Raw genomic sequence first — 16,863 nt, 5'->3', positions numbered from 1 at the left:
TATAAGAGGGGACATTTTAGAGATAAAATGCTGTGTTTTTTCCTTTATAGCAATGTTTTAGCTTTTCACAGATGGCAAATCAAAAATTCCAAATATTCACTAACTGAGCAGATCCAAACTTACATGGCGTCTAATTTATCTCTGCAATAAACAATCCTATTATGGATACCCTTGTACATAAACCTCATCCATTTAGTTAGTATATGTTTATTTATTCATTAAACAAATATATATTGGGTTCCTACTCAGTGCCAGCCCCTGTTTGGAGTGTTGGGGATATAGTAGAGAATATGTCAAAGTTTCTGCCCTCTTGAAGCTCACATTTTGGTTTGAGGAAGGAGATCATAAGAAAGTAAACAAATAATATAATTTTAGGCAAGCATAAATGCAATGAAGTCAATTAAAGCAGGGGAAGGAGAGAATAATGGAGACAGGCAGGCGGAGTGAACCGTGCGAAGTTCTGGGGGAAGAACACTGAGGAAGAAGGAGCAGCAAGGGTAAACGCTCCAAGGCGTTTACAGAACGCAGAAATGAACTTGTCAGGTTAGAGAGAGCAAGAAAGCCCCTGTGGCCAGAGCAGAGAGCCTGAGCCATGGTAGGAGATAAGGCTGGAGGAAGCAGCCACAAGGGTTAGGGCCTTGAGGACTGAGGTAAGGATTTTAGATCATATTCTGAAGTAAAAAGAGCTGCCTTGAATAAGTGCATTGTCCTAAAGTTCTTAGAAGTAGAGTTGATTTTTCATAAAGATACGACTTCTAAGCTGTCTTTGGGACTTTCCTCCAGTGGGACTGCATCTTAACATTATAATTAAATCAATGGGAAATATTTTTTTTGTTTTATATATACAATTACATTACTCTCTTACTATATACAGATTTATATAGATAGGTATATCTATCGTTGTTTCTATATCCGTCTACTTATCTGTAGAAAGAATAAATTTAAAATGAGTTATGCGGGGCGCCTGGATGGCTTAGTCTGTTGTCAGTGGACCTGATCTCGCGGTTCTTGAGTTTGAGTCCCGGGTGGGGCTCTGTGCTGACAGCTTGGAGCCTGGAGCCCTGTTTTGGTTTCTGTGTCCCCGACTGTCTGCCCGTCCCCCACTTATGCTTGATTTCTCTCTCTCTCTCAAATAAATAAATAAATGTTAAAAAATTTTTTTTAATAAAAATAAGTTATGCTCTAGCATGTTTTGATTTACGATAAATGCATCCCTATTTCTACTCTGCTTATTTTGATTTTCAGAATCAAGAAAATCTCAAATCTGGAGAACCTTAAAAGCTTAGATGTCTTGGACCTTCATGGAAATCAGGTATTGTAAAGCCCTTTCGTTTTTTTCTTTTCTGAAAAAAAGCCTAGGAAATTAGGTATTATAAAAATTTTAGCAATGATACTTGTGTTGAATTTTTCAAGACTACTGATTCACTGAAATTTCTAAGGTATTAAGCCTATTTATATAAGTTATGGTAATTCCATGGCAGTAAATGGCAGTTGAAACTTATAAAACATTCAGAATCCTTATATTTATGACAGTTTTTTTTCTTATTTATTTATTTATTTATTTTTAAATTTTATTTTAGAGAGAGAGTAGGGGGAGAGGGGCAGAGGGAGAGAAAGAGAGAATCCAAAACAGGCTTCTTGCTCGGTGTGGAGTCCAACATGGGCCCAATCCCACCACCTTGGGATCATGATCTGAGCTGAAATCAAGAGGCAGATGCTCAACCGACTGAGCCACTCTGGCACCCCAGTCTTTTGTTATTTTTAAAATATATATTATACAACCCTAGCCCAACAACTAGAATATTACTAATGATCTTCTTCTACTTAGGTATTCCTCCTTTATTCTGAGGTCACCACTCTTCAGGATTTCACATTTATCATTCCCTTGTAGATTTTTAAAGTTGGTTTTATCACATATATGTGTGTTTAAATAATATCTTGTTTAGTAGTATTGTGTTGTAATTTTGAAAAGGTATCGTACTCTATATTGGCATCTAGTATTTGCTTTTTGCATACATTAGCTTACTGAGATTAATCTATTTTGATTTATGAAGCTATAGTTTACTCCTTTTTGCTGTTGTGAGTTCCATGGAATGATTACATGAAAACTATTTTCTCCGGTTTATGATTGGTAGACGTTTGGGTTTTTTCCTTTTGTTTGTTTGTTTGTTTGTTTCCTTTTAGGAATAGCACTTCTATGAACATTCTTGTACGTGTTTCTTCCATGTGCCATATGTAGTCTAGGGTATATATTTAGGAATGAAACTGACAGATCAGAGATGATCTGATGTCTAACTTCAAAAGATAATATCAAATTGTTTCCCAAAGTGGTTGTAGCAGTTTATACTCCCACCAGTAATGCATAATCAATCCTGTCACTTCACATTCTTTTCAACATTTGGAATTATCATACTTTTTTTATGACTCAAGGATTTATTAAGTCATACATGCAAAACATACTGCTAATTGCATTAGCAAAAGGTCAATGTGAAAACACCCCACAATTCTGTAACTGTCAATGTAGAAAATTTTATTCTGGGGGTCGAAAGGTCCAACCGTGTATTCTTGCCAGTGGATAAGTTGTACAGAACTTCATTAGCACGAACACAGGCTTCCAGAACCTCACAGACCTACAGGAACATGGTTAGGCAGAGCAACAGGAAGCATGTGTCCAAGGGGGTGAGGCAAAGAGGAGGCTCAACATTAGTCAAGGTACAGTGTTGGCCATTTGGTGAGATAGTGATGTTAAGAAAGTTCATAGTTTAGGATACCTAAAAATATCAAAAACTGTATAACTGCAACACATGATTTTTACACCTAGTTACTACACAACTAAAGAAAGCGCTTATTGGCTTTGAATAAAGTAATAAGTAAACAGGAATGCACTTCTATTAATCTACAAAAAAAATTTCTAATGCATTATCAGAGAGATTTTATAACACAAGGAGGCTTTATTGCTCCTTAAGGGGTTCTGTAAGAAAAGCACTAAGCTAGCAACAATAGGAATGATGAGTTCAAAGATGAATTAAATGCCTGGTTTCAGGACGGATGGGAGGTCTAAGAGTAAGGAAAAGCTTAAAACACTTAGTAATAATACCAACCTTTCTTCGTCATTTACTGCATTTGACAAAGATTAGCCTTTTAAAATTTTACCCGTGACACGTTTACTCAGTTTAATTATGATGTGTACAGTGTAATGTAAATTAACCTCCATATTTTATCAGAATAACTGTCTTCATTCTTTGATTGTGTCACGGGCTGCACACACCCCACACTGATGCGGCCACCACTAGAGCACACACTTCGCATCAGAGGGACACAGGAGTAAGGGGGCTGTTCAGAATCTCAGCCGAAGTGAAGACACTAAGGTTTTTTGGGTTTTTTTTTGTTTTTTGTTTTTTAATCTCACTACAAAATCAAAAAGATTGATCCAGGGCATGTGGGTGGCTCAGTCGGTTAAGCATCTGACTTCAGCTCATGTCATGATCTCACGGTCTGTGGGTTCGGGGCGTGCTGACAGCTAAGAGCCTGGAACCTGCTTCAGATTCTGTGTCTCCCTGTCTCTCTGCCCCTCCCCCACTCACACTCTGACTCTGTCTCTCTCTCAACAATAAATAAACATTAAAAAAAGCCAAAAACTCTGCCCAGGAAAAAGCTTCGTTAAAAAAAAAAAAAAAGATTGATCCAAAGAGTTGAGTCATTACACTCATTCCATTAGGACGCACAGTACAGTGTTGGGGAATGGACATGGGCTGATAAATTACAGGTGGTCAGATGGCAACATTTCATGAAGGGGGATGCTGTGCTGCTTTCCTGGGAGAAACTCGTTGGGAAGTGCCTGCATTTCCAAACTTGAGACAAAGGTCTTTAACGGTGCAGTGCTTAGTGTTGTCAGCCCGACAGCGTAATTTAGTTCACAAGGTATCTGGGCAACTCTTAATCTGAGCAAGAATAAGGGCTTTTGAAAAATAAGGCTTTAAGAAAGATTGCCATTTTAAGGCTATATTTTAATATCATGTCAAAGTTTGAAGGCTTACACTTTAAATGAATGAAACCTAAAAATTACCGATTGGTTCAAAATGGTTTAATAGAAAAAAATCTGTAACAAAAACTTTGCATTGTGTGCAAAGGCTCCACCATTTTTGAGCAAAGTGGACAGTGGTTCCCAGGGGGACGGGGCAGAGAGGGGTCCAGACATTTACAGCAGCAGGCATTTTCTTTTCCTCTTCTTGACGGGAGAGGGCAGAGAGCTGCTCAAATAACTTCATCAAACACTCTCTTGAGGTCTTGCTGCATGAAAATCAAGCACTCCAGGCATTTTCCAACATCAGTCTCCTTAGCCATGGCCAAACCCTGCTGGTAGGTGATGAGAGTCAGTTTCTTCTCCTTCAGTTTCTCAATGGTGTCTTCGTTGTCTCTGAGATCAAGTTTAGTCCCCACCAAAATGATGGGGGTGTTGGGGCAGTGATGTTGCATTTCAGGGTACCACTTTGCTCCAACATTTTCAGATGATGCAGGACTCACAAGAGAAAAGCAAATTAAGAGTACATCTGTTTGTGGATAGGATAAGGGACGTAATCTGTCATAATCTTCTTGTCCAGCTGTATCCCATAAGCCCAGATTCCCCATCTTCCATCTACCATAACATTGGCAGAGTGGTTTTCAAAGACACTGGGGACAATAGTCCAGGAAATGCATTGGCCGTGTAACCCATCAGGAGGCAGGGTTTATGGGCAGCTCCGTCTCCTACCCCCACATACTCTATGGCATGCATCTGGGCTGCTTACTGGACTGGGGTGGCAGCAGGGTGTAGACGCAAGGAGCGGTGGGCTTGGGGCACAGGGACTGGCAGAGCATGGGGTGTCGGGGCCACTGTCCACACCACCTCACTCTCTGCTGGTGGGAAGCCAGAGCCCAGCAGCGGCCACCACTCAAAGCTCTGGACTTGTCCTACTTCTTATTTTTTGCCATTTGAATTTGCATAAAGTGGTATCTCTTTGTGGTTTTGATCTCCATTTCCCTGATTACTCTATAATCTGGACTATTCTCTTCAGTTATTTTGTCTGCCTCTGCGTCTGTCTGCTTGAATTCCTCTATCTGGTTTGTTTTGTCTCCCCACTCCCCTTCTTCTCTCTCAGCGCATCTTGGCTGTTTTTTAGTCTTTTGCTTTTCCATTGAAATTTTTGTCTTTGAAATGTGGGTATTTATTTATAAACAGCTACATGAGCTACATACTCATGCAGAAGGTGAAGCCTCTCTTGAGGTGGTGACTGTACATTCTGGGATGATCCATGAGTCCCTGCCTGTTGATGAACAAGATCTGTCACTGCCACCTGCAGTTGGTCAAGTACAAACTTCAGCATGATCTCTCTAGGCTTTCTGTCAGCTGTTAGTCTCCATCGTTTTGGTGAAAAGCTAATGTAATGAATGAAAACCTTGACAGATCTAGATGGACCACATCTGCTAGGTTCCACACTAACCCTGCCCCGTCTGTGTGTCTTCTGTGTGTGCACAGAGTGGGAAGAATGTTGGCCTGAGAACTGCCCAGCTCTACGGGCTGGTTAGCGTCACTCTAGCAGGGGAGAAGTTAGTTACCCAATTAGGTGGTGATGGAATGGGAAGAAGAATGAAGGGGTTTTGTCAGTAAAAGACTATCATATGCAAAGGCACTGAGACTAAAAACTACATAGTAAGTTATTTTTTACTGCTAGAGAGTTTAGCATGTGTTGAAGAGTGGTGAGGAATGAGGCGAGAGTGGCAGGTAAAGGCTGGACCATGGAGGGCTCTGTATGCTGCACTACAGAATTGCCCTTCCATCTTTCAGCCCCCTGTTTTTAAAACTATTCCTAACTAACCAAAACATTTTGTGGTAGCAATATTTTAAGGTTTATTTAAAAATGTATATGTGAGAATTAAACATATTTTTGTAGTTTTCACATTATAATACACCTTTAAGAATTCATTGGGCATTACCAAAGATCTGTGAGAGGACCTGATAAATGAATAACATATCACTTGATCATATGTAATGTGTAGGAATTATTTACCAACCATTATGCTGATGAAACATGCTCATTCCTTGTTAGCTGACCTGTGTGATGTCATATAATTTCAGCATCATGTTTGTAATATTCCATGTATTAAGAGTAAACATTTGTAACATACAAATTATTTCTCAAGGCTCTATAACTATAAGAAGGAAGGTTTTTTTTTTTAAGTTTATTTGTTTTGAGAGAGAGAGGCACAGGGGGCAGGGAGAGAGAGAGAGAGAGAATTCCCAGAAGGCTCTGTACTGTGCAGAGCCTGATGCAGGGCTTGAACTCACAAACTATGAGATCATGATCTGAGCTGAAATCAAGAGTCAAACATTTAACCAACTGAACCACCCAAGTGCCCTAAGAAGGAAGTTTTAAATGAGAATCGAGTCTTATTTGAAAATATCCAAATGCAATAAGCAGAAATTTGGAATATTCCAAAGTGAAGACAGCCTTGGTTGACCTTAGGTTTCTAAAAAATCTGGAGATAGAATATTCAAGGTGACATGTCCAATTAAAAAAAAATAGCAGCAGGTAGTTAAAAAGCTAAAAGAAAATTAAGTGAATATTTTTTGTTTTTTGAATTTCCTTTTGTTAGAAATAAAAATAATACTTGGTATGCACTGTGAAATAAAACATAATTGGTTTATGGATGTGAAAATGTTCTGAGTAATGATAACAGTGTTCAAGAAATAGGTTTTGGGGGTGGAATGAGTTGGAGAAAAGTGAAAGTGGAGACAGAATGGTTGAGAGACCAATCTAATAGTCTTTGTGAAAGGGATGGCAGTTTGATCTGAAGTAGTAGCAATAGTGATATAAGGGGGCAGATTAATAGAAACATCAAGATTTAGCAATTGATTATATGTGAATGGTGAAGAATACAGAGGAATCTGGGAGGTTGACTCTTGATTTCTGACCTGGATTTTTTTTTTTTTTGGTCTTCAGAATTTGTCCTCTCGGTAAATGCTTGCTTTCACATGGACACTAATATGCTTCAGGAAGAATCTGTTCTTTCGATGCCATCTCTTCCTTTAGGGACAGCTTGCCCTTTGTGTGATTGCTTGCCTGAAAACAGACATTGCCCTTTCAGCATTGCTGAATAGGAAGGTTGTCTTTATCCAGACAGAGCAGTGTGGGCTACTCTTATACACAAAGACGAGATGAGAATCTAGCCTTCCTAGATGTAACAGGAAGCCCTGGAGTCTGTCTGGAGGCCCTGTCTCTGATCAGTATGACCCACGACTGGGCTTTCCAACATTCCCATCATTTCTTCTTCTTGCTGTGAACTTTATTAACTAATCAAGAGGTCTGCTCTCTCCCTACACCGTCTTTTGCCTGAAATTTCTGTCTTTACTCAAATGCTTGTGACTTTGTCCATGGCTGCACTGCGTAACAGGCTCCATCAGAGATGTTGCACATGATTCTGTTGCACATGGCCTATCTGATTGCAAACGAAAAAGCTGAACGGTATTCCCACTGATTTTTTTAAATCACAGCCTGATACCTATATTTTAGAATTAATAATGTTCCTTTTTAGAGTTACCAAAGAAAATAAAAGGTAACTCTGCACTGTAAGCATTCTAATTATAAGTCCCACCAGGACCAAGGAGTTAGAGAAAGGTGGTTTTCTAAAAGAAATGCCCCAGGATTATTAGCAAGAGGGGGAAGACATCTTTTGCATATCATATAACAGTTGTGCCCCTTCATTCTCTAGATCTTTCCTGAGCTCAGGAAAGTTTTATATATTTAAATATTGCTTTTCCATTTGTGTTTGTTACTTCTATACTGTTTGTCTTCCATATCCCCATCTTACCTTTTATTCTTCGTATCTCCATTTTCCCTTAGTATTTTAGGAGAATTTCTCAAGCTTATGGTGACCTTACTGATTTTGTACAGCGTCTATTTTGCTTTTTGCTGATTCCATACATTTCATTTTTTAAATTTAAGTTTATTTATTTATTTTGAGAGAGAGAGAGAGTGTGAGCATGAGCATGGGAGGAGCAGAGAGAGAGGAAGAGAGAAGATCCCAAGCAGGCTCTGTGCTGTCAGCTGATAGCACAGAGCCCAGTGCGGGGCTTGATCCCATGAACCATGAGATCATGACTTGAGCTGAAATCAAGAGTCAGACTCGCTTAACCATCTGAGCACCCAGGCACTCCAGATTACATACATTTCAAATCCTGTCATCTGTTTAGTTTTGAGATGCTTTTGTCCACATTTAATTGTACAGTTCTGTCATCTACAAATACTGATAACCTTGTTTCTTCTTTTACAATTTTCATTTACTTTTATTTTATATTAGTTAGACCAAAAATCTTAGGACAAATTTTAAAACATACTCAGATGTCCCCTTTGTATATTACTGAATGTATAATAAACATAGTTAGGTTTTCCCTTTTGAACCTAGATGGAATCTGGACGGTATTTCTTGAATGTAAGGGAAGGTCCAATAACAACATACAAACTGGATTATAAATCTAAGAAGAAGTTCTTTTAGCCAACATCTGCTCTGAAGTGTTAAATAAAAAATTGCAAATAATACTGGGAGGACAGTACACATGAGAAAATTAATCTCTAGTGATTGTGAATTTTTTTTTTTTTTTTAATGTTTGGAAGAAAAGCGTTATGTGTATGACTCATTGTTAACTTAAGTACATGACGGTAAAAAGTTTACGAAGTCCCCCACAAGGACCCCCACCTCTGTGTCCTACAGAAACATTGTGCTGTGCTTGCTGTATTACACTAGTGGGGCTTCAAATCACATTGTGCTCTCACCACTTCATGAGTAAGCTTTCCCTTACCCTACCTTACTGTGCTCAGAACTCCTCTGCCGCGGGCCAGTGCTCGTGAGTATGTGCCTGTTCCACGACTCAGGTCCTCTTGTGCTAAACGCTTCACATCCGTCATAGTGCACTCTGGCCAAACATTATCTGTCTCCTCTCTTAAGCACTTCCACCCTCACCCTCCACTGGGGATCCTAGTTCCTTGTATCTTTTCCATTTAGACTCTTGACAGGCTTTCAGGATCCTGCAGAATTGGTGGGAGGCACAAGGGGGGCGTGGTAGCATTCCTTCTCCCTGCCTTTTCTCTCAGAGGGCTGGCTTGCGTGGTCAAAACACTGTGAGCTTCTGCTGCGGGCTCAGAGTAATTTTTTATTTGGCAACTAGTATGTATACTTCACCTTTATCTGGACCCGGCACAGTATTGGGCAACGAGAGATGCCCCCAAGGATGGACTTGTTGGTTATTTGATAAAATTTACTTCAAATATTTACTATGGCCAAATTCTAAAATATGTTCCTTTAGTTAAGTTTTGCAAGTTAAAAGACTTCTTATTATCCACAACAGAGGAAATTGGAAGTAGATTTTTAAATGTCTTCATGTAAATGTGTCCCTGAATCCAGTGACTATATTTTATTTTTAGGGTTTTTATAACATGCATATCCATGATTTATGCCTGCTATTCATCATTTTCTCATTTTTTCACAGATTACCAGAATCGAAAATGTTAGTCATTTGTGTGATTTGAGAGTTTTAAATCTTGCTAGGAACCTTTTAAGTCACGTTGATAATCTTAATGGGCTGGATTCACTAACTGAACTTAACCTGCGACACAATCAGATCACTTTTGTGGTGAGTATTAACATGGAATCGATATATGATTTCTGGCTTTTCTTTTAAGGAATATGGTAAATGTTATGGCATTATGCAAAGTAAGAATCTACAGTAATTTCATTCTTTTCTGAATTTCATTGTGGATATAATTATTAAGCTCTATGTTTTGATTTGGAAGTGTTAAGGTGTTTTTCACTTTAAAAGATAAATGTAAAGATAATAGAAGTATTATCAATAAATGAATTAGCTAATTTAAATGGATACTGAATTCTTCCCTGTTTTATCATGGGTATAGAATTAACAAGGAAGGAGGTTATTGGTGACTTAAAGTTGATAAATGGTTGTACCAGGAGGAAAAAGACAGAGGGGAGAGGCTGTGGGCTGTGAAGATGTGCATAAATATATCTTCTGCGGTGTTTAAAGAGGCAGCCTGGTGTAGTGGAAAAAGCATTGCATAGGGCATCAGAGACCTCCTTCTGGTCACAGCATCATCTCTCATTAGTTGTGTGACCTTGGGTAAATCCTTAACTCTATAAGCATCAGTTAACTTTTCTCTAAAAGGAGGGCACTGGGCTAGATTCTTTCCAGGATCCTTTTGAGCTTGTTGAATCTGAAGAAAGACATAAAGGTGGCCAAGAACTGGCATGTGAGCAGGAGGAAACAAGTTAGCATTGTGGGGGCAAAACTGCAGAAAGGCAACTCCAAGGGCACCTGGGTGGCTCAGTCGGTTGGGTGTCTGACTTCAGCTCCGGTCATGATATCATGGTTCATGAGTTCGAGCTCCGCGTCCAGCTCTGTGCTGACAGCTCAGAGCCTGGAGCCTGCTTTGGATTCTGTAACTCCTTCTCTCTCTACCCCTCACCTGCTTGTGCTCTGACTCTCTCTCTCTCTTTCAAAAATAAATAAACGTTTTAAAAAATTAAAAAAAAAACAGAAAGGCAACTCTGGAGCTCTGCAGGTGAACTTTGTTAGATTTATAGCTTTACTCGAGTTCAGCAACGAAGTAACAGCCTGATGCTCAGGTATTTTGTACTTGTGCAAATGTGAGAAGCACTAGACATAGGGATTTTGGCTATATGATGTGGCACAGGCCAAGAAAACTTCTAATGATTTATAGAAACATTTGTTTTTTTAACAAGCTTCCTTTCTTTTACATGCAATAGAAAAATATTAGGTTCTCTCAGGATGTCATTCAAGCACTTTTAAAGGCACAATCTCTTAACTTTTTTGAGACATTGAGTTCCTTACTAAGTAATTAAGTGTAATGTAAATGGTACACTTGGAAAGGTTGGGGGACAGATGATGCCTTATCTCTAGGCCTCCTTGTACAGTACAGATGGGTTTCATTTTGAAGTTTTACCAGAAAATACGAGCTCGGTAATAGTCAAATCTTCTAGGAGGTTGGGATAATTTCAAAACCTTTTCCAAGACATGGATTTATTCCAGAACCTCTAAATTCTGTCAGCTCCTCCCCAGATTGAATTTAAATATTGGAAATGGCTTGTTTATTTCAAAAGACATCCAGATTGAGTTAATCTGTTACATGGCTGAGTGTCTAGGAACTGTCAGGCTGGACTTGATCTGTCCTCAGGACATTGGGTGTGGTAAGAATCCAAAAGGCTTTGGTAGAGTGGGGCACAGACATCTATTGACTTTTGCATATTCCTTTCTATGTTCTGTCTTTCATTTGGAAAGTACATAATGCATATCCAGGAAATTGCTTACTGAATTTCCCAGTGAGTGTTATGTCTGATCATTACTATTATGGCTTAGGCAGCAATGTCTATGGAAAAGGAAATTGTTTTTATTTATGAAAGTTAAAAAGATTTAATAAGTATTATGCTTATGGTATTATCATGATAATAAGTAACATGCATATTAATTTATAGGAAATTGTGAATATACATGTAAGGATAAGTAAGACACTGGGTCTAACTTTTGTTTGTTTCTTTTACGAAGCATCCTTTCCTAAAACAGCCAAGAGACTTTTTAAGTCTGAGGATTCTTTTTTTTTTTTTTTCCAGTATCTTTGTTTCTCTAGGGTCAGTTATCACCCTTATATTTTTGCTTTTTTTCTCTTTCATGGTTTTGATTTGCCTCGGTGGCTGGTAATCTTTAAATGAAGGACCGTGTTCGGTAGTAGCTGGGTCTCCTGCGGAGCTGAATAGGTCTTTTTAACTCTAAGATCTCTCCCTAGAATGATCGCTGAATTTGTGTAAGTTGTTGAATCCCACACATTGGCAGGCTTCCCTTTAGAGTGAGTGGAAGGGAAAAGGGAGGCTCACTCTGTAATTGCCAAAGTAAGAGAACGACTATTTGGGGGTATAGAAGGACTTTACTATCTTTTGTGCCAAGTCAAATGCCATTCCTCCCCCCCCCCCCCCCCCCCCCCCCCGCCGCTGGGTCTAATGTAGCAGTTATTAACCATCTCCCTGGATAAAACACCCACACTGTCCATCCGTCTTTGACAGATACTCTGTTTTGTTTAAAGAACAGACCCTGAGGCTCCAGCTGAGTGTTTCTCCAGCCAGCTGCTCTGTTCATTGCCTGTGTGTGTGTGCATGGCAGGGGTGGGCGTGGGCTGAGGGTGGGGTAAGTTTGTTGGTGCTCCCTGATAGATCCTATCTGCTTTCCAGCTTCCTGAAATTCATCAAAAATGTGGATCTCTTAATGAAGACTCTCTTGGATTTATCATTTCCATGGAGTTATTCGTTTTGTGTATTTTTGTTGCTTTGCCCATTGACTTTTGTAGAAGAGATGAAGCATGTTATTACCTATTTCACTATCTTGTCAGAAAACTTCTCCGATGTTTTTGATGTAGAAAAGTTTTTGTTTGTTGGTTTATTGTGGCTAAAGTCACTGATCTTTTTCTGGGAGGTTTTATAAATTTCAAACCAAATGTCTTTTTTGTTTATATAATCTTTCCCTTTTAAAAAATTGTGGGGCACCTGGGTGACTCAGTCGGTTAAGCGGCCGACTTCGGCTCAGGTCATGATCTCATGGTTTGTAGGTTTGAGCCCTGCATCAGGCTCTGTGCTGACAACTCAGAGCCTGGAGCCCGCTTCAGATTCTGTGTCCCCTCTCTTTTTGCCCCTCTCCTGCTCACGCTCTGTCTCTGTCTCTCAAAAAATGAATACATGTTTAAAAAAGTTTTTTTTAATTATAAAATGATACAGACGTTCTGAAAAGAATGGGAAATAGTATTACCAATATGTGTAGATCGACCAATCAACTTAATGAGTAAAAATCTTTTAGATATAGTTAAGGCCCAATGTGTAAACCTCCCCCATCCTATTTCCTCCCTCCTTTGCAGAGGTAACCACGGTTCTGTGTCTGGTGTTCATGGAACGAATTCTTTTCCACATATGTATGCACTTATCCCTAAATAATATCAAGTTGTTGTTTTGCATGCTTTTAAATGTTGTATAAATGGCATCATCATACTATGCACATTTTTAAGTTGCTTTTATTTATTTATTTTTATTAAAAAAATTTTTTTTAATGTTTATTTTTGACAGAGAGAGAGAGAGAGAGAGAGAGAGAGAGAGCATGAGTGGGGAAGGGGCAGAGAGAGAGAGGGAGACACAGAATTCGAAGCAGGCCCCAGGCTGCTAGCTGTCAGCCCAGAGCCCGACACAGGGCTCTAACTCATGGACCATGAGATCATGACCTGAGCCGAAGTTGGACGCTCAACCGACTGAGCCACCCAGGCACCCCTAAATTGCTTTTATTAACATGCTTTGAGATCTGTGTTGTTCTCTGTAGCTCTAGGTCACTAGTTTTCATTGTTATATAGCATTCCATTGTATGATTGTGATTAAAAACATTCATTCTTGGGGCACCAGGTGGCTCAGTTGATTAAGCATCTGACTTCCGCTCAGGGCATGATATTGCGGTTCATGAGTTCGAGCCCTGCGTCGGGACTGACAGCTCAGAGCCTGGAACCTGCTTCAGATTCTGTGTCTTCCTCTCTCTGCTCCTCCCCTACTGGTGCTATCTGTCTTTCTCTCTCAAAGAATAAATAAACATTAAAAAAATTTAAAAAACATTTATTCTTTTACTTATGGACAGTAGTATTGTTAAAAAGTGTCACAAATAACATTTTTGTACATGTCTTTTGGTGCATATGTGTAACAGTTTCTCTAGGACAGTGGCTTTCAGACCATAATCTAAGGTAATAAGTAAAATTTACATTAAAACCCAGGTATTAAATGCCCAGTTATTAAAAGCCCAGTTATTAAATATTTATGTGGGTACATCGTAAATAATGAAAGCAAGCATTTCATGAAGCTATACCTACCCTTGCCGTTATCCATTCTGGTATATCCTGTTCTGTTCTAGCCTATCAAAAATGTTGGTCTAAAAAAAATGTTGGTCTCAACCTATTGTATTGATTTCTTGACCAATGAGAAATTGGTTGCAACCTGCATTTATCAAATGATGCTCAGTGATAGAGCTTGGGAGAGACATTGCTGGGTGCCAGGATCATGCTCACTATTTCATTTTATCAGATATCATCAAGTTTTCTCCAAAACTTGATACAAAAATTTGGTATAACCAAGTTACAGTTCCATCAGCATTACCTGGGAGTTCCTTTAACTTCACATCTTTGTTGACACTTGATATTGTCAGGCCTTTTATCTTTTGCTAGTCTTTTAACTATGAAATTATATTGTAGTGAGATTTTAATTTGAATTTCCAGTGAGGTTGAATGCCTTTCATCTTTTTTCTTTTGTGATAATTGAGATCTCTTCTGTAAATGGTCTTATCCTTTGCCCATTGTAATGACAGAGTATTTTCTCTTTTTCCTCTTGATCAGTAGTGTTTGTTTCTGCTGTATTTTGAGGAACAGAAGTAAAAACTATCAATAGTTTTTTTTACTGTTTCTGGGTTTTTTTGTTTGAAAAATCTTTCCTTAAAGACTGAGGATATAGGGATGCCTGGGTGGCCCAGTCAGTTAAGCATCCAACTTCAGCTCAGGTCATGATCTCGTGGTTCGGGGGTTCGAACCCTGTGTCAGGCTCTGTGCTGACAGCTCAGACTGGAGCCGGCTTTGGATTCTGTGTCTCCCTCTCTCTCTGCCTCTTCCCAGCTCGCATTCTGTCTCTCTCTGTCTCTCAAAAATGAATAAACATTAAAAAAAAATTTTAAAAAAGACTGAGGACATAAAGATATTTTTCTGTATTAACAAAAGTTTTAAAGTTATTCGCATGTTTTATCTATTTGCAATTGATTTTTGCTTGTGGTGTAAAGTTAAAATTCGATTTTGTTTCTTCTTTTCTCATTTGGATTGCTAATTGTCCCAGCACCATTTATGGAAAAGTGGATTCTTTCTGTCCTTTTCTATCACCTTGGCAGTATTTCCTTCTAGCAAATTAAATATCCACATATGCATGGGTCTGTGCTGGCCTCTCTGTTCTGTTCCATAGATCTCTATGTTCCAGTATAACACTATCTTAATAACTGTAATAACCTCTGTTATGTCCTAAGAGCTTGTAGCATGAGGGCCCCAATCTTCCTTTTTCTTGCCTTTCCTTCCTTTCCCAGCTTTCCTTTCTTCCTCTAAAGAAAAATCATCTTCTTTTTTTGTCTGTTTCTATATACATTCTAGAAATAGCATATCAAGTTTCATGAATACCCCTACTGGTATGTTTGATTGGAATGTCTTTGAATTTGAAGACAATTGAGATTTTTTATGATATGGAACCTTTAATACCATAATATGAACATGGCATATTATTACGAAGGCATAATGTGAAAACAGCGTATCTCAATTCACATATGTCACATTTAATGATTTTTATTCTCCTCCATAAATAGCTCATTTGTTTTTTGTTACATTTCTTCCCAGATATGTTATACCTTTTTTGCTATTGTAAATTTTTTTGATCAGAAATAGATTTCTTACTGTTGTTAGTAGTGTATGGAACCACAGTTGATTTGGATTCATTGATCATATATTTAGCAAGCTTTCTCTGACACTTAATAATTTTAATAATGTATCTGTAGGTTATCTTAGGTTTTATATTTAGACAATTATAATTTTTTGTGAACAATTATAGCTTTTCCTTAATCATTATGTTTTGTTTCTTCTTGTTTGAGCTAAACTGAACCTCCAGTTTGACTAAACCTCTAGTACAGTTGAATAAAGAAGCAAAAGTGGGCATCCTTGCCTTATTCCTGAGTTTAAGGGACACTAGCTGTGTTTGCTAAATGCCATTTAGTAATCTGAGAAAATTATCCTCTGTTTTTAGTTTGCTTAAGTTCATGTTATGAATGTTTGTTGGATTTTATTAGATGATTTTTCTATAGCTCTTAGACTGGTTGTATGGATTCTTCTTTATTAATTTTGCAAATTGTTTTATAAGATTTTGTAATGGTAAGTCACTCTAGCACTTTTGGTCATATTATGTATTTTATAGGCTATATTTCATATACATTCATGAATTTTGTTTGCCAATATTTTATTCACAATATTTATATCGATGTTAATACATGAGATTTGTCCAGGGGTGCCTGGGTGGCTCAGTCCGTTAAGCATCTTTTTTCAGCTCAGGTCATGATCTCACGGTTTGTGAGTTCAAGCCCCGCATAGGGCTCTGTGCTGACAGCACAGACCCTGCTTGGGATTCTCTCTCTCTCTCTCTCTCTCTCTCTCTCTCTCTCTCCCTCCCCCTCTCTCTGCCCCTCCCCTGCTTGCTCACATGTTCTCTCTCAAAGATAAAAAAAATAAACTTAAAAAAAAATAAATGAGATTTTTCTGTAACTTATTTTTAATGTTCTTTTCTGATATCAAGGTTACATTAGCCTCATAAAATGAATTGAGGAGTGGTTCCTATTTTAATATTGTGTGATACCCTACTTATTTGGTATAAATCTCACTTTATATGAAATTAAAGATGATCTGCACCTTGAATAATTGGAAGAATTTATCTGTTAAATAGTTTGGGTAGTTTTAAACCATTGATTTAGTAATAATAGTATCAGTTTTGATATGTTGTAGTTTCCTTTCATCTGAATTTACTTTTTTTAGCTGCTCTCTCTGTAGTCATGGCCACTTTGTCACTTCTCATAATGCTTATTCATACTTTCTTATTTCTTGATTAGTATTGCCTGAGATTTCTTTATGTTACTAGTAGTTTCAAAGAACTGCCTTTTGGCTTTGTTGAGATTCTCTTACAGCTTTTAAAAAATACTGTTTATTGATTTTTGTT

At 38.3% G+C, this 16,863-nt stretch overlaps 1 protein-coding gene and 1 pseudogene across 5 annotated transcripts in view; one reads left to right on the top strand and one right to left on the bottom strand.

The window, feature by feature from the left end:
* LRRC49 (leucine rich repeat containing 49) overlaps positions 1 to 16,863 on the top strand; it is a 148,873-nt gene that overhangs the window by 18,898 nt on the left and 113,112 nt on the right. For all 5 annotated transcript variants that reach the window (XM_047074431.1, XM_047074428.1, XM_047074430.1 and 2 more), the window contains 2 exons: positions 1,246 to 1,312; positions 9,524 to 9,667. In XM_047074431.1, the coding sequence (XP_046930387.1) occupies positions 1,246 to 1,312; positions 9,524 to 9,667 (211 nt within the window). The remainder of the gene's footprint in view (positions 1 to 1,245; positions 1,313 to 9,523; positions 9,668 to 16,863) is intronic.
* LOC124508034 (ras-related C3 botulinum toxin substrate 1-like) lies at positions 4,199 to 4,774 on the bottom strand (annotated as a pseudogene).

This window comes from Lynx rufus, unplaced genomic scaffold (genome assembly GCF_022079265.1).
Source record: "Lynx rufus isolate CCGP_SWC_20201006 ecotype Redwood Valley unplaced genomic scaffold, mLynRuf1.p SCAF_13, whole genome shotgun sequence".
Lineage (NCBI taxonomy): Eukaryota > Metazoa > Chordata > Mammalia > Carnivora > Felidae > Lynx > Lynx rufus.
Note: the sequence above shows the minus strand (reverse complement) of the source record. Positions and strands in the feature narration are given on the sequence as shown.